Raw genomic sequence first — 23,420 nt, 5'->3', positions numbered from 1 at the left:
GATTACATCACCAGGACCGACACCATATGCACGCCAACAAGTAACGGTATCTGTTCAAGTAAACTCAAAGTTGTTCAGCTTTGTGATACCTGCTACTGTCTGGGCCGTGTCTTGCGTCTCGGCAATGGTGTCCATGGAAACCACTCGGACTCCCTCTAATCCTCCAAGAGAAATCAATGCAATTGTCATGTCATTTGCAGTACACACGTCGTGTCCTTCATTTATGTATGCCCTGATATGGAATTTGCGTGACGCAGCCAATCGATCTGCCGCACCTTTACCCCCTTGTGGATCGCTAAAATCAATGCGTGCCACCCGAATTCCGCAATGTGTTCCCATATGTCGACACGCCAGGATTGTGCGGGAAGAATGGTAACACCCGGCGTTATCCTGACGAAAAAAGGCCGTGTTGATTTCCGGGTGCTCCTGCTTAAGTGTGGTTAGAACGTAGTGCATGATGCCTACGACTGCAGAGTTTCCCTGGCTACATGACTGGATGACGTGGATGAACCCTTGCCACTGTAGGACCCCTTCTACCCGTCGGTATACGACTGATATGTGCCAGGATATACCACGCTTGCAACACCAGTCTGCTTGGGACTCTCGGTACCTCTGCGGCAAGAACTTCATTGCCCAGTCGTTTACAATGAAAACCGCTTCTTGGTTGAGGGCAACGATGACATCCAGGCGAGCCTGGTCTTGGTGTGCTAATCGTAACAAATGACATTTCCATGACTGGATGACAAGCGTGGCGTGATTGGTAAGATATACAGCTTCGTCTCTGTCGTCATCCGTGTGAAACGGCGCATTAGCTACGGCTTCTGAAATGGCGGCAAGCGTAGAATTTAGGTTTTCGCACTGCTCGCATACGTCTTCGTGTCGGTGATCGCATTGTTGCCGAAGGTCTGGGTTGGTACAATCGCTAAGGGCAAACACACTGCAGTGACTGGCTACCTCAGAGTTGGTGCTAATGTGAACCTGTCAAGGAATGCATTTAAATGCATTACACGTCATACCTGTATTGCCAAGATCGCTACACTAATAAGGTACATATTCAGCTGGCCTTAGATCAAAGAGAATAAAGGAAAAAAAATCGTGTGCGGTTAAAATAAAACACCATTAAAAAATCAATGGAAAAGGTGACTAAGGCACTTTTCCCATCAATTGGCCATTCCCACCCCCCACCCTCCACTCCTCTCGCCATCCCCCTCTCCCTCATCAAAGCCTGATCTTTCGGTGGGAGAGCCTTTGGACTAATTTTTGCTTTTTCTAGATAACCGTTTTACTGCCGTTTTACAGAATTACTACTGTAGAATGAATTAGAAAAATAAATAAACATTAGTATCTATGTTTAAAAGGCATATTCAAAGTGAATTTTGAGCAACCCACCGCGAGACAGATTTTGTCCCAGTCCTACAATTTTTTAAGGTTACTTTTCAAAAAACTATTAGCTTGAAATCGCCTTTAAGATACAATTGGCAGTCTTCAAGGATTGGGTGTCAATGGCATCTGATTCCTTTCCCAGTCTGAGTTCGCTAAGCTGGCGCACTAAGGATTCAAGGTCTTCAGAAGCGCGAGCACCTTCTGCGGCAAAGTAATCAAGCCATTGAAGAGACTTGCGAACTGAAGCTTTGCACTCTGCTAGTATCCGCAACATGGTGCGCTCGCTAAAGGGCTCGAATACCGTCTCATCGCAGTACTGTTCGTACTGGCCCGCTATCCTCTGTGGAATAAGCGTACGGATGACGTTCGGTATTTCAATAGTTTTTCCTGAGGAAAGCGTCAGCATGTTCTGTCCAAAAGGCAGATCTTGGACTAAATGAGGACTCGTAATGAAGGACAGAAAATGGTCCAACTGCTGCCGCTCAACTCTTACTCTCACTAATGGTTGGTAGGTCATGCAAGCGCCGCGCCCAAACTACAGGCGATGAAGGTTGGCTATGGTGTAGTGATATCTCGACAAGCCTGGTATAAACACTGAGATGGCCTTTTAGCTGGCAAGACCTGCCATGATGGACAGAATCTGTCTTCTCGTGTCCCAACCATTTGCCTTGCCGTAAGCCTCTGCCAAAGCCTCGAGGTAGTCTTTTGACGGCTGCGATAAGTCTTCTAGACCAAGGGCCTTCTTCATGGCAGCAGACGAGACAGTGGCCTGCCAAAGAGAAACTGCGTCTTTCGGGCTGATTGTGTGGAGGACTGAGGACACGATCTCTGCCGTTCTTTTAGCGTATCGTTGCTTGGTTCTGTCAGAGACTTGTTCCCACTCAAACCAGGGTTGAACTATCGGAGCGATACCGTCGGAGAGTAAATAATCATTCAACCTTTCTCGAGGCACCACCGACGTTGCATTCACAGCTTGCGTTTCCTCGCTCGTGCTTGAAACAATGCTATCTGTATCTGGACTAAGGAAAGTCTCATCGTCAATTGCAAGCCTTGATAATTGTGCCGCCAGATCTTCAGATGAAACATCCCTGTCCGAGGGATCCTTTTCCACCAATGTCTGCTATAAGTAAAAATAATTTCAATAGTAACTAAAAAGCGAATTTATTTTATTTTTGGTATGTGGGTGTATGTTGTGAAGTGTGTGCGATGGTGTTGGGGTGGGTTTTGGGCTGGTATGATTAAATTAACACCCGGCGCAAAATTAGTCAGCTTCTTACCGTGGATTGTTCTTGAGATGACTCAGCATGTAGTACAGCTTGTTCAGCCGCAGGCGCAGCCAAAGGTGTTCCACAGGCTTCTGACTTCTGGTCCGGCAGTGACTTGTTTTCCAACGGCTGTTTGCTCACGAACTCTTTACACTGTTTGCAAATTGCTGAAAAAGTGGAGCAATAAACCTTTCACTTCTTGCCGAAAAATATACTGCTCGAGGACAATGCGAATTTTCTCAGCCAATTAAAATAACTCGAAAAAGCTCTTACGAAATCAGAGTGACTTCAAGACCACAGAAATAACTGTTCCATTCTCTCGCGCGATACCTTGCCTTATTTCCCTTTGCGATTACTTCACAGGCCAGTCTGTTTCACCCCTCATGGTTCCGAAATAGGAACAGTTACATGTATCTGTATAACTACTTGTACGAGATCTGGTAAACATTTTAGGCTATATGCAACTGATAAAAATAAAACAACTCACGCGATCCAACTGGAATGAGAATCTTGGTTTCCTCGAAAATTACTGCTGATTGGTGGCTATTCACTCGGTAGCTTCCTTTAGCTTTAGCTTTCGCTGATTTGTGGGTGGCCATCTCTGCAGGGACTGTGCAGACAGATTTTCCTGTCCTCCAACGGATACCACAAACGGCTCTGTGGTGCGGACAAATATTAAGCAACTCGTGCTCTTCTTCCCCTTTAAACACACCTAAAACATTGACAACTTTTAGCTAAACATCTCATCTGTATGTGGGCACTACCGGTTCAAAAATAGCATAAATGACACCACTCACCAGCTCTCGCCAACAGTAACTTCATCTCTGTATTAATACCCTCATCCTCGCTTAGTTTGAAGCTTGCCAAATGACTGCTGACATCTCTCGTGCAGTCCTTTAGGCTAACGCACTCGAGGTGTGCTGGATAGTCCCTCGATTGTCCGCAAACGCTGGACCTACCTTGTAGCATAATGTAGCTACAGAAAAATGCCATGTGAAAAATACAAACACTTAGGGGCACAAAATGGCACAGCTAAGCCAACAGCAGGACTGGTCTCATATGTTCCTGGTTTTCCAGTTCAATGTAGCCAATAATTTTACCGCACTTTGGTGTGCACGTGACTTGGCTGTTGTGTTACTTTGTAAATAAACTGACCTTTCGGGAAGATTTCAAACACATCTGGTTCCTACAACGGATGCTTTAATGCTAGCTGAAAGCTGGAGTGATAGCAAGTAGATGGAAAAACGGGTTTTGGTGCTTATTTTGTGTTTATTTTAGAAATATATGTATATGACTGTGCGTGGTTTGCGTGGGATCGGGAAGTTGTAGGTAAAAGGTGAAATTAGATCAAATTACAGTCCAGTCGGAAAATGAGAAATAACAAATAAGTTTACACCATTGCGCGTAAACTAAGCGCTGTTAGACACTGATGAGATGTCATCTTTTACCAAATCTTGTTTGGAGAGTTCTGTACGGGTCCGCAAATGATCCCGGACCGCAAATGATCCCGGACCGCAAATGATCCCCAAATTGAACCACAAATGATCCCGGACCGCAAATGATCCTCATATTGGACCGCAAATGATCCCGATCAAAAAATAAGGAATGGCATGGATTTATATCAGAGAAAGGTGGGAACATATACAAAAATTATGAACTAAAACACATGTTTTATCATTTTACAAAAAAAAATATTCCACAGTTGCTGTTTTGTTCTTCGAACGGTTCAGATCGTTTTCACTGTCACGCAATAAAAAAAAAAAAAAATAACAAATTCTCCATAATAACACTTCTCCAAATAACACTTCTCCAAGGTTTAGGCCTGCGCGTTTCCCCAAACTTCAGAAATTCGTAGTAAATGTTTCCCAGAAATTTACAGAGCCCAGTAAGAAAACGTCACGTTGGTATTCATCCGTGGTACACCAATATGGCAGCCGGAATATAGTGTAAACATCTACAACTTACTTTGGGTTTCAAGGCGACTGATTACCAGCACTAAACAAACAAGTATTTACATAAGCACTTCTCCTGATGCTCTAACAAGGCTCAAAATCATGAGATAAGTATATATTTTTCAACAAACTCGATAGTAGCCTTGTGTCACGCAACCTCCATAACCCTGAAATTCAAAATGCTCTGGTTTCCAAACGAAGCACGCTAATTGTAAACAGATATAAATATACCGCCTCTTATGCCTGACCTGTTGAATTAGAATTCTTAGAAAAACACATACTTGTAAACATTCTCGAAATCCCGGTGGCGATACTATCAAACATCTATCAAACAGCTAACTTGTCAAAACTAAGAGCAAGCCTTGGCCTTGCTCGGTCATGAAGCTGAACTTCATAACTATAGCTTGGAATTTTGGCTTCTTAGAATACTCAAGTAGTCATTTCGGAGGAATTAAAGCCAAAATACGACCAAGGAAAAAATAACAAAATAAATTTGTTCAAATTTCCAGTGCTATACACTAGGTGTTTCACAGAGTGATGAAGCGATAGGCTTGTAGGTCTACTCAGGTGACAGCGTCTTCCTTAATAGTTGCTTCATGGTTAGATTTTAGTTTAAAACTTTAGACGAGTGGCGTTAGTGGCTGATAAAATGTGATTTAAATATAACACCGAAATATCAGTGTTTAAGAAAGGAGGATATGTAGCGTATGTTGCACTGATCATAATTTTACTGAGAATTGCAAAGAAATGCAAGCCAAGTCGCGTTTTGATGGTTGAGTGGTGATATTCATAACATCGTAGTTAGCAACAAAATTAAGTCGAAAATATGAAAAAAAAAGCAAGTTGTAAGCCTCATTTTCTCTTGATTTTAATTGTAAGATGGCTTTAATAAAAACAACCGTATTCACGTACGCCAATTGCCTATCCACACCATCCCACCATCCATGCCATTCGGTATTTTTTAGTCGGGATCATTTGCGGTCCCTATCGGGGATCATTTCCGGTCCGAGATCATTTGCGGTCCAATTTGGGGATCATTTGCGGTCCTGGGATTATTTGCGGACCCGTACAGTTCTCAAATGCATTCATAAAGTTGAAAATACATCCGAGAAAAGACGACCATTTCCGCAATATTTACATAGCAAGTCGCCATGTCATTTTAAAATAGTCTCCCACAACAACTTATCTTGAAATCTCAAGGTAATAATCACACGATAAATATATATTTTAGCGTTTTATTTCGTAAGTTGCTCAGAAATAACGATAATCCAGTCACTCAAATGTACAAAGCAGCGAACATTGAGGTTTCGGTCTTTCTTTACGTCGAAATGTAGACAAATATTTTGAAAGATGTGCTGAACATTGTTCGTAGATTCCAGGTTTTTTCAAAGGGAACCAGTTCGAGTCCGACCTTGAGATTTGGCAGAAGAACAGTTAAAGACAAATCTTTTCAGCTGTAGAGTAGGATTCTGAAATAATAAGGTACCAGATAGGGTTTTATCCATTGAAAAATAGCCAATATTTTGCCTCTCGTTAACCGGTCGCCGGAAATGTTTTTTGAATGGCTTGAAAACTTAAAATAATAGAGCATTTGACATATCTTTTAACTTTAGCCGTAAAGAGGAATAGCTATTCTATATCTGAGCAAAATTTAACAGTACTTGATTGAATTTCAAGATTTTACGAACACTTCGTCTTTTCGTGTTATTTGGGGCATTCCACTCGGCGGAAAACGCACTTTGACCGCATTTTCAAACTTTCGAATTTTTTTCGAAAACAAAAAAGCGCTGGAACTTAAAATTATGATTTTTGAAAACAGTTCACCAAACGGTATCTTGATGCAACATATGAGCAATGTGCTAAAATAGTCGCTGTCGCACGATTCTCAATGCTCCCACGCAGGAGCTCTTAAAAAGGGACAATCGCCGAAATTGATGATCTTACTAAGAAACTATTAAGAAACAGATTAATGTGTCAATTATATGGATATATTACTTGTCCATATCAACCATGTCTTGTCCGTCTTCATCAGCAATGCCCTCAAAAGGTATTTTAACTAAGTGTTTGTCATTATTACGCGTACATGTGTTTGTGTCACATTTTGTGTCGAATTTGTTAAAAATTCCTATACTACTCTTTGATGCCCAAATCAACTTTGCACTTTTTCTGCGCATTTCGTAAGAAAGGTATGTGGTCACTTTTGCTTCATATGACCTGCCACTAAAATTAACATTTTCGGATTCGTTGTACCCTATTTGATAACCTAGTTAGTGTAGTAAACTCAATTTTAGCGATCAGTTGGTATAACAAGTCGGTGTAAGAGAGCATAAAAGTTGCAAAATAAAATGCAGCTGATTAGGTACAAAGAATGTAATGTCAACTTCGGTATCCAATCAATCACCCTGGGCACACACGCCAACAGAAATGCCGGGGTGATTGCATCTCGGATCAACGGACGCGCGCATAAAAATTGAAAACAAATTTCAAAACGGCGGCTTCTGTGCCATTTGAAGATGTTCTCGAAGAAATGACTCGTGTTGACACAGAAGAGCTACAAGAATCCAGTGACGAGGTAAGCGACAAAACAGAGAAGCTATTGAGTCAGCTGCCAATTGTTTCATAGAATGCAGTGACCTGGGGGAAAGCTTCGCATTTCTTTGTTAAATAAGAGGCAAAAAGACTAAGAGGTCTTTACGAACAACGTGCTCGAGAGAAAGATCCTTTTTCCATTTTCTGTGAATCATCATCACTCAACACAGGAGCAGAGTTAAAAGACGAGACCTGTACATGGTTGGATTTAATCTACGGGAGGCTGTCAGCTCGTCGGCGAATTAAGAGACCTTGGTATTTGGAGTTTATCCGTGACATTCCAAAGGAAATTTTCTTAGCTCTTAAAAGGACCAGTTCAACCACAACAAATCGTGACCTGAGAGGAAATGTATGCGTGGAAGGAAATCGTAAGGGCTTCTCAATCAGTATTGCATATTTTCCGTCTGTTCTTTACATGTTTCGAATTTTGACAGGAAAGACAATTGAACAGTGTTGTGTCATTACGGTTTCTGTTACACACATAAGTTTTCTTTGCATGACTAAGTTTGCTCTGTACACTTTGCTCTCTCTGAAAATAAAGTTTGGATTCTCGCGTCTATCTAGTGGCTCATAAAAAAAGGTTTAAATTTATCTTCGAGTGCGGTGGATACAGAACTCCACGCCGTTGCTTGTTCTGTGGCCGTTCAACAGGCGGACTTGTTGCCTGCCAAAGTATTCTTTTACTTACTTTCTTAAATTGCGTGCAGCGGCAGACCAGGTGAGTTTGGCCGAACCATGGTTCCTACTTTTGCGAGAGGTAGTCCAGCCGAAATACCCATGGCGAGACAAAACCAGCCTGAGATGCCGCCAAAGCGTACCAGAAAGGAACGATTAGGTATTTACCGTACCCAAATTCGGCCAAATGACCTGATATTGTAGCCATATCAGTTCAGTGACTTGATGTCTCAGGATATCAAGACTGTAGACACAGTTTCTGATTGGCTAGTTGGGAATTTAGTTACGGTAATCTAGAGTTACACGAAGAGATCTACTCACAGGTCTTGCAGCTCGGTATTGTAGCGGAAAATATCCTCAGGTAAGTCTTTCAACTGATTGTCGGCCAAGCGCCTACCAACAAATAATCAAAATCAGTGTCAATTGCACGATAAAAGGGAAATTAAAGAGTGTTTGCTAGGAGGTTCCCTTCCTGATATAGGATACAACCTTACAGAAAACAAGAATAATAAAAATAAAAATGGGAAAACAAAACTCTCTTACAAGATCCTTTCCATGTTGTTTCTCGATCTAGAAAATTCTGATATCCCGGAATTGCAGGATCTCTTTCCTTTGTGACATCACTCATATTTAGCCTGAGACTTAGGAGATTAGGGCAGAGAGTCACAAAGTGTCCGCGCTGACTTAACATCGAATTTATCTTAAACAACAAGCGTTTTAAAAGGCGACAATCGCCGAAATTGATGATCTTACTAAGAAACTATTAAGAAACAGTTTAATGTGTCAATTATTTAACAAATAAAGAAGCCTCGACTGTGCTCTGTTCTGTTGTAAAGCACTTAGGAAGCGGTAGAGCACGAAAGAAGTGTAGGGGAAAACACGAGACGTAGTCGAGTGTTTTTCCCTACTTCTTGAGTGCTCTACCGCTTCCTAAGTACTTTACAACAGAACAGAGCACAGTCGAGGCTTCTTTATTTGTTTTATGATAAAGAATCCGATAATTTCCTCACGAATTTGGCTGAATTTTTTCAAACCAAACTTTATTTTCCAAACGAGCAAAAGTGGCGTCAGCCGTGAACTGTTCTCTGATAAAGCACGCTAAAATAAGCCAATCAGAATCCTTGTTAGAATTGTTCAAATAATTTGATTGACTAACGAAGCGACAGCTGTCAATCACAAACTGGCCTTCAGCTAAGCTTTCAGTTTCGAGTAGTTTGAGCGCCTTTCGAGAGAAGAACGATGCCTTCGAAGTTCGCTTTTCAGTTAAATTTTAAATACGGATCTAAAGGCAGGTGAAGGTTTATAGTCCAGAGGAACACGGCCATATTGTGGCCCATGAAAACGTGCACCTTTCCAGTGGAAATTACGAAACGGAGAGCTCAAAGCCTGCGGATGAAAATGCAAAATGCCGAGTCGAATTTGAACGGAGCTACAGTTATTTACGGCTTGTAGCCGCATGCAGCAAGATTGCCCGAACTAGCGCAAGAGTTAGAAAGACTAAACGGCTCCCACTGGTTCTACTCCAAGCACAGAAGAGAATATTAGAGCAAGCTTTGCACTGACCACTCGTCGGTTCACTTCGCTGCGATGACCGGAGAACGAGCATTACTACACTACATGTAAGTGTTGTTTGAGGAATTGAGCATTTTTACAAAAATAAAGCTTCTCATCGTAAACAGAGACAGTTTAGTTGTTGTTTTCTGTCGTTGTTTTACTTCTTAAGTATAATTTCTGCCTTCGCAACAAATATAATGTCTTTTATCGAAGCACTGTTTAGGTTGAGAATTTGTTTATTTCGCTACGTGTTTTGTCGGCGGGAATCTAGCAAAACTTCTTATTTTAGTACAGTTTTAACACTACTGTTGCTAACCGAATGGTCTCTGTGAGCCATATTTACTACATACAAATAGCTCGTTTCCATTGCGTTTGTCTGAATCACAGGGGATGTTTAATTTGGGTCAAATTTGTCAAAATTCCGAAGCAAAAATTTGAAAGCCAAGTTACCGTCATCAACCTGTGCTCTGTTCTCTGATAAAGCACGCTCTTTCAGCCAATCAGAGCGCGCGTTGTATGGAAACTTTATTATAAATGAATATATGACTTGTCCATATCAAATATGTCTTGTCCGTCTCTATCAGCAATGTCCTCAAAGGGTATTTTAACTAAGTTTTTGTCATTATTACGCTTACATTTGTCTTTGTGTGAGATATTTTGACGAACTTGTTGCAAATTCTTATACTATTCTTTGATGTCCAAATCAACTTTGCACTTTTTCTGCGTATTTCGTAAGAAAGGTATGTGGTCACTTTTGCTTCATATGACCTGCCACTAAAATTAACATTTTCGGATTCGTTGTGCGCTATATGACAACCTAATTGAACAAGTAAACTCAATTTTAGCGATCAGTTGGTATAACAAGTCCTTGTAAGAGAGCATAAAAGTTGCAAGATCAAATGCAGCTGATTAGTTACAAAGAATGTAATGTCAAATTCAGTATCCAATCAATCACCCTGGGCCCACACGCCAACAAAAATGCCGGGGTGATTGCATCTCGGATCAACGGACGCGCGCATAAAAATTGAAAACAAATTTCAAAACGGCGGCTTCTGTACCATTTGAAGATGTTCTCGAAGAAATGACTCGTGTTAACACAGAAGAGCTACAAGAATCCAGTGACGAGGTAAGCGACAAAACAGAGAAGCTATTGAGTCAGCTGTCAATTGTTTCATAGAATGCGGTGACCTGGGGGAAAACTTCGCATTTCTTTGTTAAACAAGAGGCAAAAAGACTAAGAGGTCTTTACGAACAACGTGCTCGAGAGAAAGATCCTTTTTCCATTTTCTGTGAATCATCATCACTCAACACAGGAGCAGAGTTAAAAGACGAGACCTGTACATGGTTGGATTTAATCTACGGGAGGCTGTCAGCTCGACGGCGAATTAAGAGACCTTGGTATTTGGAGTTTATCCGTGACATTCCAAAGGAAATTTTCTTAGCTCTTAAAAGGACCTTTTCAACCACAACAAATCATGACCTGAGAGGAAATGTATGCATGGAAGGAAATCGTAAGGGCTTCTCAATCAGTATTGCATATTTTCTGTCTGTTCTTTACATGTTTCGAATTTTGACAGGAAAGACAATTGAACAGTGTTGTGTCATTACGGTTTCTGTTACACACATAAGTTTTCTTTGCATGACTAAGTTTGCTCTGTACACTTTGCTCTCACTTAACCAATCAGAGTAGATCAGAGCGCTGGACGTTGACCTCACCCGACTGAAACAAAATTCTTCTTTAAATTTACTGTTTCACACCTGCACATCCTCATGGTAAACTTTGTTTGTACCAAAACTTAACTAAAAAGCGCTGTTAATTTTAGCAGCCGAAATGGAGTATTCCAAGCAAAACGGCGTCAGCGACCCTGAACTAGACTACGTTTATGGAAAGGCTTGTAATGTCAATGGTTTTGGAAACGAAGAAGGCAGTGTAGATTCTCTCTTGTCTTCACTTGATCTATTCAAGTTTTTTTCTTCGAATTGTAGGGCTCTACTAGTTTTCTACGTCGTAATTTATGTCCAACCTTCACAGAAAATACACATTACAAAATTAAGAGAGCCAAAGAGTTTAGTTTCGCCAAATTGAATGCGAGAGATTAAAGAAATATATAGATAGTACACCTTGGAAAAACGATTGGAGACTGCTTCGAAGACAAGAGTGGCATTTTTATTATCAAGACCGAAACTTTAAAAGGAAGAAAACGTCGCTGACGTCCACCCTAGTGAAAAGAAAGTTTGGATTCTCGCGTCTATCTAGTGGTTCATAAAAAAAGGTTTAAATTTATCTTCCAGTGCAGTGGATACAGAACTCCACGCCGTTCCTTGTTCTGTGGCCGTTCAACAGGCGTAATTGTTACCTGCCAAACTATTCTTTCACTCATTTTCTTAAATTGCGAACAGTGGTATACCAGGTGAGTTTGGCCGAACCATGGTTCCTACTTTTGCAAGAGGTAGTCCAGCCGAAATACCCATGGCGAGACCAAAATAACCTGATATGCCGTCAAAGCGTACCAGAAAGGAACGATTAGGTACTTACCGTACCCAAATTCTGCCTAATGACCTGATATTGTAGCCATATCAGGTCAGTGACTTGATGTCTCAGGATATCAAGACAGTAGACACAGCTTCTGATTGGCTATTTGGGAATTTAGTTACGGTAATCTAGAGTTACACGAAGAGATCTACTCACAGGTCTTGCAGCTCGGTATTGTAGCGGAAAATATCCTCAGGTAAGTCTTTCAACTGATTGTCGGCCAAGCGCCTACCAACAAATAATCAAAATCAGTGTCAATTGCACGATAAAAGGGAAATTAAAGAGTGTGTGCTAGGAGGTTCCCTTCCTGATATAGGATACAACCTTACAGAAAACAAGAATAATAAAAATAAAAATGGGAAAACAAAACTCTCTTACAGGATACTTTGCATGTTGTTTCTCGATCTAGAAAATTCTGAGATCCCGTAATTGCAGGATCTCTTTCATTTGTTACACCAGTCATATTTAGCCTGAGACTTAGGAGATTAGGGCAGAGAGTCACAAAGTGTCCTCGCTGACTTCGTTGCGCCCCATATAATACCGTAACTTAAACTAGTAAACTCAGTTTTAGCAGATCAATGTAAAACAAGTTGGTGTAAGAGAGCATGAAACGTGCAAGATCAGATGGAGCGCGGTGATTGGGTACAAGGAATGTAATGTGAGAAATTCTGTATTCAGTAAATAAAATTTTAAGTGGTTCTGGAACCAGTCCGATACGAGTGATAACAGTTACTGTGCAAAATAATAAGTCTGTCGTTAACTCGTGTTAGTACAGTTGCTGTCTTTTCGTCCGTTTCGAGACTAAGTTGGGGACAGGCTACGTTCCGCAGCTCCTGTTTACAGAGTGTAGGCTGCAAGTGCGCCAGTGTGCCTGTAAAATCGTGAGTTAATTGGTCTTTGAGAACATATTTTTACTAGAAGGGACGACAGAATTGTCGACATTTTTTTTATTGAAAATCTTTCAAAAATTATGACTAGTTTATTGTATTTGAATCTCAACTTATCATATAAATAGAGACGCGGTGGCCTCATGATTATTGCGCTCGTCCCTGGATCGAGTGGTCCTGGTTCGAGCCCTGGCCGGGGACACTGTGTTGTTTTCTTGGGCAAGACACTTAACTCTCACACAGTGCTTCTCTCCACTCAGGAGTATAAATGTGTACCAGCGAATTGTTGGGAAAAGCTGACAAATTCCGGGGGAGTGACCTGCGATGGACTAGTTTCCACTCCAGGGGAAGTAGAAATACTCCTAGCCGCTTTATAGTGAAGAAACTGGGATAAGGTCCTGCAGCTATGAGCCAGTCCGGCAGCTCCAAAGCTTCACCTATCATATAGGCACACATCAGACATCATCACACATCACCTCTTGCAAAGATGTTGAAAATATAGCACGGTTTCTGCTGCAATATATTCAGCTAAAGATATTACTCTTCACTCGTCTTTTACTTGCTTCAGTGTCTCAAGGACAAATATGGGGAAATTGTATTCAAAATATGACTTTCGTCTTGCCAATTACATATAACATACTCCTATAGACGAAAATGGCGTTAGTTGAAAATATGAAGTTTCGTATCTCAGTTAAGTGTCATTGTCAGAGAAAACCGGGCAGCAGGAAAAGATTGAGGTCGTCTGTTTGTCTTCATCTTAATTTTCACAGTATAAAAGCTATCCGAAAAGATTAACAACCATGGCACTTAACGAGGTAGGTGTTCGTTTTTCTTTGAGATATCACCACATCATAATTTGGGCCTCGCAAGCGGTCTAAAATGGCCGAAATTTCCGGCAACTTTAGGTGAGGCTAAAAGATACTTCTTACAAATTCCAGAAAGACTTATTTTTTTGCGATAATATTTGTCCCCTTATTGGTTGACTGAGATATATTAGAGGTTTTTCGTTTTAATCCTACGCTTTTGTTGAGATGCCATCTATCGCCGCTGAATCGTTAATGGGCGTGACTCAATTTTAGCCATTTTTAGCGACTTGTTTTTTCAAAAGTGCGGTATTTTATTTCTACAGAAAAGATATTTTTTTTGGCAGTCTTTTACACTGCCATCATTATCCAGTTTAGTTAAAATTGTTAAAAAATTGAGGTAAGTCGGAGTAACTGGTCTTGCAAAGTCCCCAAAAAAATCATTAGCCAGAATCATTTCCCGCCAAAATTTTTAGCGAAGAATATCACTTTATTCCCACTTTCTGCGATATTTAGCCTTGATTTACTGAAAGATCTGCCAAAATAGTTAGTTGGACAGCAGAATAGCATATTTTAGATGTGACATGGTTTTTTTACGATGTGAGCATTTCAAACTCGCCAAATCCTTACTATTATCTGGGCTAAACTTTTCCGCAAAAATTCTAGTTTTCAACGTCACGCTTCGGGGAGAAACAAAGTGGATCCTAAGTTCGCTTGTGATTTTTGCTATCAAGTAGAACAAGAAGTTTAACGCTAAAAGATTTGTAAAACACATTTAAACAACTAACAAGGTGTCGGTTTCCATTATCAAGGTAAAAAGTGAAAAAGTATAACGTCTACTTAGAGTATATAAAATATGAACAATACATCAAATATTTGCGGGTCCTATGCGTATAATTCTCAAGGTAGGAAACGCAATACAGAAAAACGTGTGCGAAAGTGTTACGTAAACAGTTTGCCGCGAATGGAGTCGGTTTGCGTGTTAAGAGAACGCTTGATGTCGATCTTTTACGTACGGCATCTCGTAGACTTAGCAATCGAATTTGCTGTTACATTTCCTCGGAACTTTGAAAAGGTGGCCAGTCCCTATTTTGTTGTTCCCTTGCTGTGTTTCAAGGTGTTTTCCGATGGCTGAATAACGGTGTTCATTTATGCGTTGATTTAAGTGTTGGACAGAGGACAATGCAAGAGTTCGAAGTGTTCATTGTGAGAAAAAATGATAAAAAAAACATTTATCTTTTTCTCAAGCATCTGAGCGGGCAAGAATCCTAAATCGTCGAATTTGATTGGCTAATCATACGCACGTGACCGGTCCAGCTTTTCACGATACGCTGGGAAAACTTGCTGTTGCAGTTAACCTGAAGGCTATTCGATGCGAGTTTTGAATGAAAGGAGCGTTAGTGATGGAGGAAATTTGCGTCGTCTGTGGTTGGTGATTCTCATATGAGTTTAAAATAGTGTGGGAGATACCTTTTAACTGTGATAAAACTGGCCGTGAGCTGTAGTTTACTATACTTTGCTTGCTGCTGTCCCCTGAAACGGGCTGGAGCATTCGCATATCGGAAAGCAAGGTTATCTGTTTATTTAAACTGATTTCAAGAAGTGATGTTTCGATGTTTTATTCTTGACATCAATTAGTGTATCAACAGTTAATTTGAGAATAAGAAAAGTTGAATTTGTTAAATAAATTAACCTCATCAATATTTTGTTTATCAGGCTTGTTAAATTTGAGATAAAGCAGTGGTTCTCGGCTTACCAAGACCAATTTTGTGCTTGGTTTAGTCTCGCTCGACTGTCGACTGAGACCGCTCGAGTATTTTTTCTAAGTCATTTCTTAGAAAAGAAACGGTGTGATCTTTTTTGGTACTGCTTCTCGTACATGTTCAATGCCTCGACAAGACTTTTTTTTTTGTACCTTATCCTTCGCCCAGTCACGTAAAATATTATCTAAATTGTTAAAATTTTCCGCCATTTTAAAACACAGAGGGAAAAGCTTTGTAATAATGACGTCAATCGTGCGTCTGTCCTCTAATAGATCATAGGCGAGAACCAATCAAAATGCGAGAATAACTTGGGTTATTATATAAAAGATCCCTGCCATTAACATCTACCGCTTGATTTAGCATCGAATTCCTTTACACCCTCCCTCCCACGCGTAGCCACGTATTAGGGACAAGGCCATATCTAGGCTTGTGTTATAGAGGTTATACAATTTAGACAATTTTGACAATTTAGAACGATTTGATTATCATCACTTTCCAATTGCTTAAATTTTCCAATTTCAGCAATTGGAAAGAATTATTTCATGTATACTGCAGATCACTTCACTCCTCACGGGAAGATATGAGCTTAATTGATTGACCTCGCTCCCGATGTGTGGCTTCATAGCTCAGTTGGTAGAGCATCGCAGCGATATCGCGGTATCGTGGAGGTCACGGGTTCGAACCCCGTTGAAGTCCCGATTTTTTTTCAGGCTTCTTCTTTCCAATTGCTTATATTTGAAAATTTACTGCGATGATCATTCTTCACTTTCATCTACAACCGCAGTTCAAATATGAATTATTTCATGTGTACTTCGCATCCTTTAAGTTTACTCGTCCCATGTGGCCACATAGCTACCGCTGTGATATTTAAGTATGTTGCATTTGTCAGTCAATTACTTAAGTAGAGCCAGCAGCGAAGTGGAAGTAGTGAAGTTAGACGGAGATCATGTAAGATAGACTTCTGGCAAATAAAAGACCCATAGACCGGAGTCTCGATATTCCTCCTCGTTTGGACGACTGAAACATAGCGTACAGTTTCTGAATAATTTCTTCATCTATTCGGAAGGCACCATTCCAAGTTCAGAATATTTAAAAGAATGATCGCCTGCAGCTAGGTGAGATCGATTGACCGAAATTTAAAAAGCTAATCATTTTTAGACGATGATGACAACTGTGAATAAAGTCAGCAACGATAAAACAAAGGTACCGGATGAATTCATTTTTCTTATTGTATCGTTTGTTTGTTTTACTGCTAAACTCGATAAGTAAATTGATTCGCAATCGATGCACATGTAAGTTTATCATTAAAACTACGGTTGCATAAGTGTATGCAGACAAACAATTGCGTCTATGTTGTTATGTTTTAATCCGTTATTTTATTCCTTGATATTTACCTCTGAAAAGTGTACTAAAACAATTATTCGCCTCAGGCTCAGTAAACATTGGCAAATATTCACTGAGCCTTCGGAGCAGTTGTCCATTTCGCAACGGTCGTTGCCATTTTTATGACTCTTAGAAATATTTTCTGAACTATCAACGAATTTTTCTTTACCAAGTTAAAGAAAAGAAGAAATTTGTAAGTAACCAGCCTCTGGCTCGGGAGTCAGGGGGCGTGTCTAAGCAAAACATTGGTGGATTCATCACTGGCAGTGTGATTCCATGTTTCAGATAGCCAGATTATAGGTAAGTTTTTCTTTATTTCGCTCCTCGACTTCATCTCCAATGGCCACCCATGGATTGTCTTCCTCATCTTCTTCCCCCTCTGGTTCTTCATCTTCTTCCTCCTCTGGTTTTTCATCTTCTCCGTCCTCTGATTCGTCCTCTGGTTCTTCATATTCGTTATCCTCACCGTATTCTTCTTCTTCCGCTATCTGTTCAACATCACTAACGTCCCTCTTACTGTACCCCTTTCTGATCTGTATGATCTGACCAAACGTCTAACGACATACTTCATTTTATAAATTTTTCAGTGTATTGGGTGTTCGTTGTTAAACGTCATACACTTTCACTCGATGGAGTTAACAAGTGGGATTCGCTGGTAACAGCAGGTACTCGTTCTTACGCGCCTTGGGGTTTGGGCAGGTGGTATTCGCGAATATGGAACTGGTAATCGCACCAGCAGCCACGACTAGTAAGGCCATCCCATTGAAGAGAGCCTGGTGTACCTTGAAAACACGGTACACGTGACTGTTACACCACTATTGACAATGGTAGAAGGCATAGAGCGAATCCAAGGAGTGCAAGACGTGGGGCTCCAATTGCACAGCCGCTGCTTTCAAGCACGTTCCTTCCAAGAGCGGAATTGCTTCTAGAGGCATGTTTGGATCCTTATTTTATTTTTCTTCCTACACGGTGTTTTCTTTATGTACTATCTGTGGTGATGGGAGAGAGGCTTGATCGTGGATCCGTTCTTCGAAAGGAATAGCGATCTCTACTGGAATAGATGCTGGTTCTGCCATGGCTTCCAGGCTTGTTGCATCTTCACCACTACTTGGGATAAACTAACAGTGCAACTCAACAAAGGAAGCTTGGTTTTCATGTATAACTGCGGCGACCTCTCAACCACGTTGGACATCAACGTATTGATCAGTTGGGTGATGTTTTGGATCAACTGGTCCAACGACTGGCAAAATTTCTGTTCTTGCACTTCGATATTCATAATATATCCTCAACGCTGTCTTCGGTGTAAATCAAGAAAAATGACATTGGGTAGGCACCTTAATACCTTTCTTGGAACGCACTCACACCACACGACAATGTCTTTCGAAAAAAAAAAATAAAAAATAAAAATAATACACCAGGGCCTTTATTCATAAACGCCTCCAAGTATTTTTTCAAACCATAACAAGGTTTCTTTTTAAACAAATCAATGTCCTAGCCATTTGTCCCCTCATGTGTGTCGAACTTGACAGACCAGATTGTCTGATGACAGACCAGACTGTCTTATGACAGGCGACTTCTTCCCCAGCGGTGTCTTCTACTCACAAGTTAACCCCGTTTTCATTTTTTTTTTTCTGAGAAATCTTTCGATTTGTTCCCGGAAGTGAAAAACACTTACGAAGCATATAAATTTCGGTGGAGGAAAACGTAAAAGGGAAGAGACAATTCTCATGTGATCTTAGCCTGCAGTGCAGGCGTCTTATTGGGGCGAGTTAGCGTTACAACCTTGCGACCGCCTTTTAGACCGCCATGTTAGACGGTGGGGGATGGGGGAGGGGAAGAATGAGAAGACGCCTGCCCGAAAAGCCCGTTAAAATGCGAAACACCTCCTGATTAGTTGCGCTTCACTGCATTTCCGGAAATGAGCGGGTAACCAATCAAAATGAGGTTTTCTTGGTACCGGAAGTCTCACAAGGGTACACACCACGAGAAGTTTGTGCCAAGCCGCAGGATGTCTTGCATTCTCACAGAGGTACGTGTTGCGTTAGCGACTTCAGACGTACAGAGTATTTTAGAAATACCGGCAACTGATGAGATCCACATGGAGGATCAAAACCATGGTCTTGCCTGAACTAAGCCGAACAATGACATATAAAACACGCAAAACAGTTAACGGGACTTGCGCGTAAACAGCTACACTTGAATCATGTGGTGCCAGAACAACCAAAGGAGGAATAAACCTATACATCGAGTAAGAGAAACATAAGCTCGATCAGATAGCTGCAAGAAACATAAGAATGTCTCTAGACAAACGTATAGCTTTCTCAAAGTAAAGCTACAGCGTCTCCGAAGGAAATCGTACGAGAACAAATATGATGTCCGTGATAAGGATCTACCTACTGTGCTTGTAAACAGTTCTAGTCACAGCCGGGCCCGGTGCCACAATATAGAATGCAAGTAAGCAACATGTTCACGGTAAATTTCATATTTTGTCCCTCGAAAGCAAATTCATGGAGACTTAAAAGCATATCTGCAATAGAAATGAGCCTAAACAATGCATAAACACATGGCAAATTACAGAGGTGTCAAACTCAACGAGTCGACATGCAGATAACAGCGCAAACCATGCAGACCTTTGACTTATAAAAATTTGCCATAGCACGATCTAACGGCTCAACTCCGCTTAAAATTCCTCCTTATTACACAACATGAAGTGCCCTTCATGAACACGAGTGAAGCGACAAGAAAGGTCGAGTGACCGAACAGAGAACGGCAAATGTGCAAATGTCACGAACCGTAGAAGTCGTGTAGGGTAGTCAACCCCATTTTACGTAAATATAAAGCTTTTCCCAAAGCCAGTGGGTAGCACTGCCAACAGATCTTTTCCGGATACCAGTGTGGAAATTGCGTCTTTTTGCTCCGTTCGTAATTCGCGAGACATTCTAAGTTCACATAAACGCTCGAGAGATTCCTCGAGAGCGGAATCGAAACTAACAACATCACTTTCGACAGAGTCTGCCATGTTTCTTACCGCACGAACGAAACGAAACTGACTGACAGACAATTGACAGGCAGGGTCAAGCCGCACCAATCAGAAACTCCGTTCGTGGGCGAACGGAGTTTCCTAAAAGAACAATGACCTCGGGCAGGCGAGATTTTCTTCGCTCCACCCCACCCCTATCCTTCTTCTTGCCTATCATTCACCCCCTTGGTAAAACTTTCTTTCTCTCCCCAGTCTTCCACTGCATGAAAAATTCAAGATGGCGGCTAAACTTTTTACGATGTGAGCGCTCGCTCGAAAAAATCTCGCCTGCTCTGCAGGCTAATGTGATCTTTACATGATGTCTTACGGAAAGGCGTCTAATAACAAGGTCACAGAAATTCTGTTGTAACATTTCTTATCAGAGATAGAACGTAATTTCGGTAAGGATTAAAATGCTCAATTGCTTTAAGAATATCGACCCATCGTTCCATCGTTCGCATTATATGAAAAAGATTATCAGGAATCTTCTTATACCAGCTTTTTATATTCGTATCAGAGAGGGTATCTCCCTTTCAATGACCTCAGCCTATTGAGGGGGCATCCCCCGTTGCCGTGACGTCAGACCCAGCGAGAGGGTATTGGGCATGGGGTCTACACGGCGGCCATCTTGAATCCGTTTATTTTCCGCCCACTTAGCCTAACCTATACGGGCCACCCACCAGTTTCGCCGCCTGAGCCACCTGTTGACGTAAAGGTGACGTCATGTTTTCTCACACTTTTATTGGCGGCAATTTTCTATAAATTAAAAACGAGGTTGCAATCGGGTAATTTGGCAGCTATACTACTACTGTCATAATCAGCTAATACTTCCCTTTTGTTCATGTAAAAAGTTGCATTCCACTGAAAACAGGTTATTTAAGACACTTTCTTTTTTTTTGCAGGGAATGCCACTTGAAGGAACCGTCATGTCATAATGCACAAACTCCCTTTCAGAATGCCATACTAGGTATTACTTAAGGATTCTGATGAACATTTACCCTTTAAAGGCTGGATGCCTCCCCCCGCCACCCCCACCACCTTTCTTCTTTAACACCTGTCCTGTCAAGACATGCATATGAGAACTTCATATTTTTCACATATATTGCCCAATCATGCTGTCAAATTTACAAGTTCCTGCTTCATTTATGCACCCCCTTAGGGGCCCTTCCACACCTCCAGTTAAACTTCCATTGATTGTGACTGCCCAACATATTTCTTTAAGGGCACAAAGTCATGTAAAGGTTTACCTCAGCTTGATTGCTAGTAAAAATCAATTGCCAAGTTTAATAATTGGAGATCTCGAATTTAAGATAAATATACTTTGGTGGGAAGGAAAAAAAAATGTGACTTTTCTGTTTTATCAGCAACCAAAATAAATGTAACCAACCTTTTCACTTTAATGCCATAGTGAAGAGAAAGCTAGGGTGGTGACATTCAACCATTTTTCAGTACACAAGGATAACTGAACATCGACCAATGAAGACACAAAACAAAGCAAAATAGGGGGAATTCTCTAAGGCCAATATCAAGGTTTTCAGTCCTGACTGCTATAACACTAACTACAAATAAAACCACTAAAAATGGAACAGGCAGGGTTTGTATGGCCAGATATGGTCAGAATGAGAGCGTAGCAGGACCCTGTTGATAACAGTACTTTGTACTGAAGGGTTATGCTGGGTTAATATTCGACGATAATGATGATGATGATGATGATTTTAAGCTGCTAAGCACACTGAACGAGAATGAAGCTTATGGACTTCCAGTGTCTGAGGGAAAACGGATTCAATCAATCAATGTTTTATTTGGTAATGCAGGTTTTATGAAAAGTAGCCTTCATTTGGTGCCAAAAAATGGCATATTTCTATGTTTTCCGTGGACATTATCTGTTGCGAGAAGGAAAAAAAAAACTAGATAAGAAAACAAGGCCAACAAACCTTCACAACAAAACCCAACACAAAAAAAAAGAACAAAAAAAAAAAAAAAAAAAAGAAAAGAAAAGAAAAGAAAACTGCTCTACGATTAAAGCCAAGAAATTCTACCGTACAGCGGACACAATTAGAACACAAAACGCCAATAAAGTCGAAACACCAAGAATTGAATTCAAAGGCCTGATAACTACCAACAGAGGTGTCAAACACAGATATAAACCGATCATATCGCAGGGAAATTTTGGTGGAAATCAAGAAATAAACAACACTCAAATGGATTGATGAGAGAAACGGCCGGTTCAATCGAGAAAGGGAGACACGCAGATTAAACGTATATTATCAATGGATAAAACCTCCTATTAACAAGACTATTGGTAGGACTTTTCAGAGAGAAAACGCGAACGTTTTACGTTGATTTTTCTGGTCCGGTTTTCAAGATGGCGGTCCCGCCACTTACCCGCAACAAATATCAAGAAGAATACACGACTACGCGCGCATAAAGCTAAAACAGATTATGCACACAGACAAAAAGCAACAACAAACTGTAGACACCTACACTTAGTTAGCGAACAAAAGCGATATTAGGCTTGTTTTTTTGTCTTTGTTAACCTCTGTCGTCCTTCTTCAATGGCGTAATCTGAATAGGCCACTCGAAGCGCTCACTCGTTGCTATGTGACGTCACAATGGCTGCGACGAGTCGGTCACGAATCAATACCGGAAAACAATAGAGTCACCCCCTTCCTCCTGAGCGTAATGTAAAACGCAAAATGAGCTGCTCATTTTCAGCTGCTGACAGTGTGTGCGGTCCAACACCATACGCGCCAATTGAGCTTTAGGTTATTCCTCTAAAACTATGCAGAAAGGATTTAACAGATTATTTGACTAATCTGGGTGTCAGTCGAAGTCAAGGCTTCGGGACACAGATTAACGAGACTGATGTTATTCTCATCGCGCAAGATTGCATTCACTATCAGAGGAAGACAGGGAAAGGATTACCGTATGTCCAGAGCACAGATACCAATTAACAACACATTACCAGAAGTTCAAGTCCAGTGTTCTCACCCATCTTACAATGATGAAGCGAAAAAATTAAAAAAATCCTCGTCGGGTAAACAAACAGGTGTCGGAAGAAATATATCAGGAGTTTCAAGCTTCAGTTCCAATAGGATCCGGTAAGTAAAATGAGGCAATATTCAAATGATTTCCTCGCAATTGACCTATTTTTGGTAGTTAATTTACTTTTTATATGTTACATTAAGGTATTTTCACCTTACGTGTAGTTTCTTATTAGTTCGGAAATCTCAGCCAATAACAGATGCGTTGTCTTGTTACCATGTAACATTTCCTTTAATTGAAATCAACATTTTTTTGCATATTTTAAAACTAGTAAATCTAATATTGTTTCAGCCTGTGTAACACTGGTCGAAAAGGTCATCCAAGCAGATTAAAAGTGGAGGATGAAACCTCAAAATGTGAGGGCAATCTTTAAGGTGAATGTTTTGGGTTAAAAGTGGAACACTGTTCCCTTGGATGATATATAAACTCTGACAGCACTGCTTTATTTATTCGACCGCGAAACAATTTTGTGAAGATGCCAATAGAGTTAAAGAGTTGGGCGTCGCAGGTTCTACGTAAACATGATGTTTTTTTCTTTTCTTTTTTTACATTCTCATTAGTGTTCTTAA

At 40.8% G+C, this 23,420-nt stretch overlaps 3 protein-coding genes across 3 annotated transcripts in view; 1 reads left to right on the top strand and 2 right to left on the bottom strand.

The window, feature by feature from the left end:
- The window catches only part of LOC145494250 (uncharacterized), a 448,804-nt gene that overhangs the window by 370,461 nt on the left and 54,923 nt on the right, over positions 1-23,420 (top strand). The window lies entirely within an intron of this gene.
- Positions 55-1,052, bottom strand: LOC145495722 (uncharacterized). The gene is made up of 2 exons (XM_081475324.1): positions 1,017-1,052; positions 55-978 (listed from the first exon to the last, which is right to left on the bottom strand). The coding sequence occupies exons 1-2, from the start codon at positions 1,050-1,052 to the stop codon at positions 55-57; spliced, it is 960 nt and encodes a 319-aa protein (XP_081331450.1).
- Positions 956-3,555, bottom strand: LOC145495324 (uncharacterized). Its single transcript, XM_081474917.1, has one exon. The coding sequence runs from the start codon at positions 1,898-1,900 to the stop codon at positions 1,448-1,450; it is 453 nt and encodes a 150-aa protein (XP_081331043.1). The 5' UTR covers positions 1,901-3,555; the 3' UTR covers positions 956-1,447.

This window comes from Orbicella franksi, chromosome 8, assembly GCF_964199315.1.
Source record: "Orbicella franksi chromosome 8, jaOrbFran1.1, whole genome shotgun sequence".
NCBI classification, from domain to species: domain Eukaryota; kingdom Metazoa; phylum Cnidaria; class Anthozoa; order Scleractinia; family Merulinidae; genus Orbicella; species Orbicella franksi.
Note: the sequence above shows the minus strand (reverse complement) of the source record. Positions and strands in the feature narration are given on the sequence as shown.

Coding starts and splice junctions, on each gene's coding strand:
- LOC145495722 (XM_081475324.1), bottom strand. CDS start 1,052: ATGTACCTTATTAGTGTAGCGATCTTGGCAATACAG. Junction 979..1,016: donor TAGCGATCTTGGCAATACAG/GTATGACGTGTA, acceptor ATTCCTTGACAG/GTTCACATTAGCACCAACTC.
- LOC145495324 (XM_081474917.1), bottom strand. CDS start 1,900: ATGACCTACCAACCATTAGTGAGAGTAAGAGTTGAGCGGCAGCAGTTG.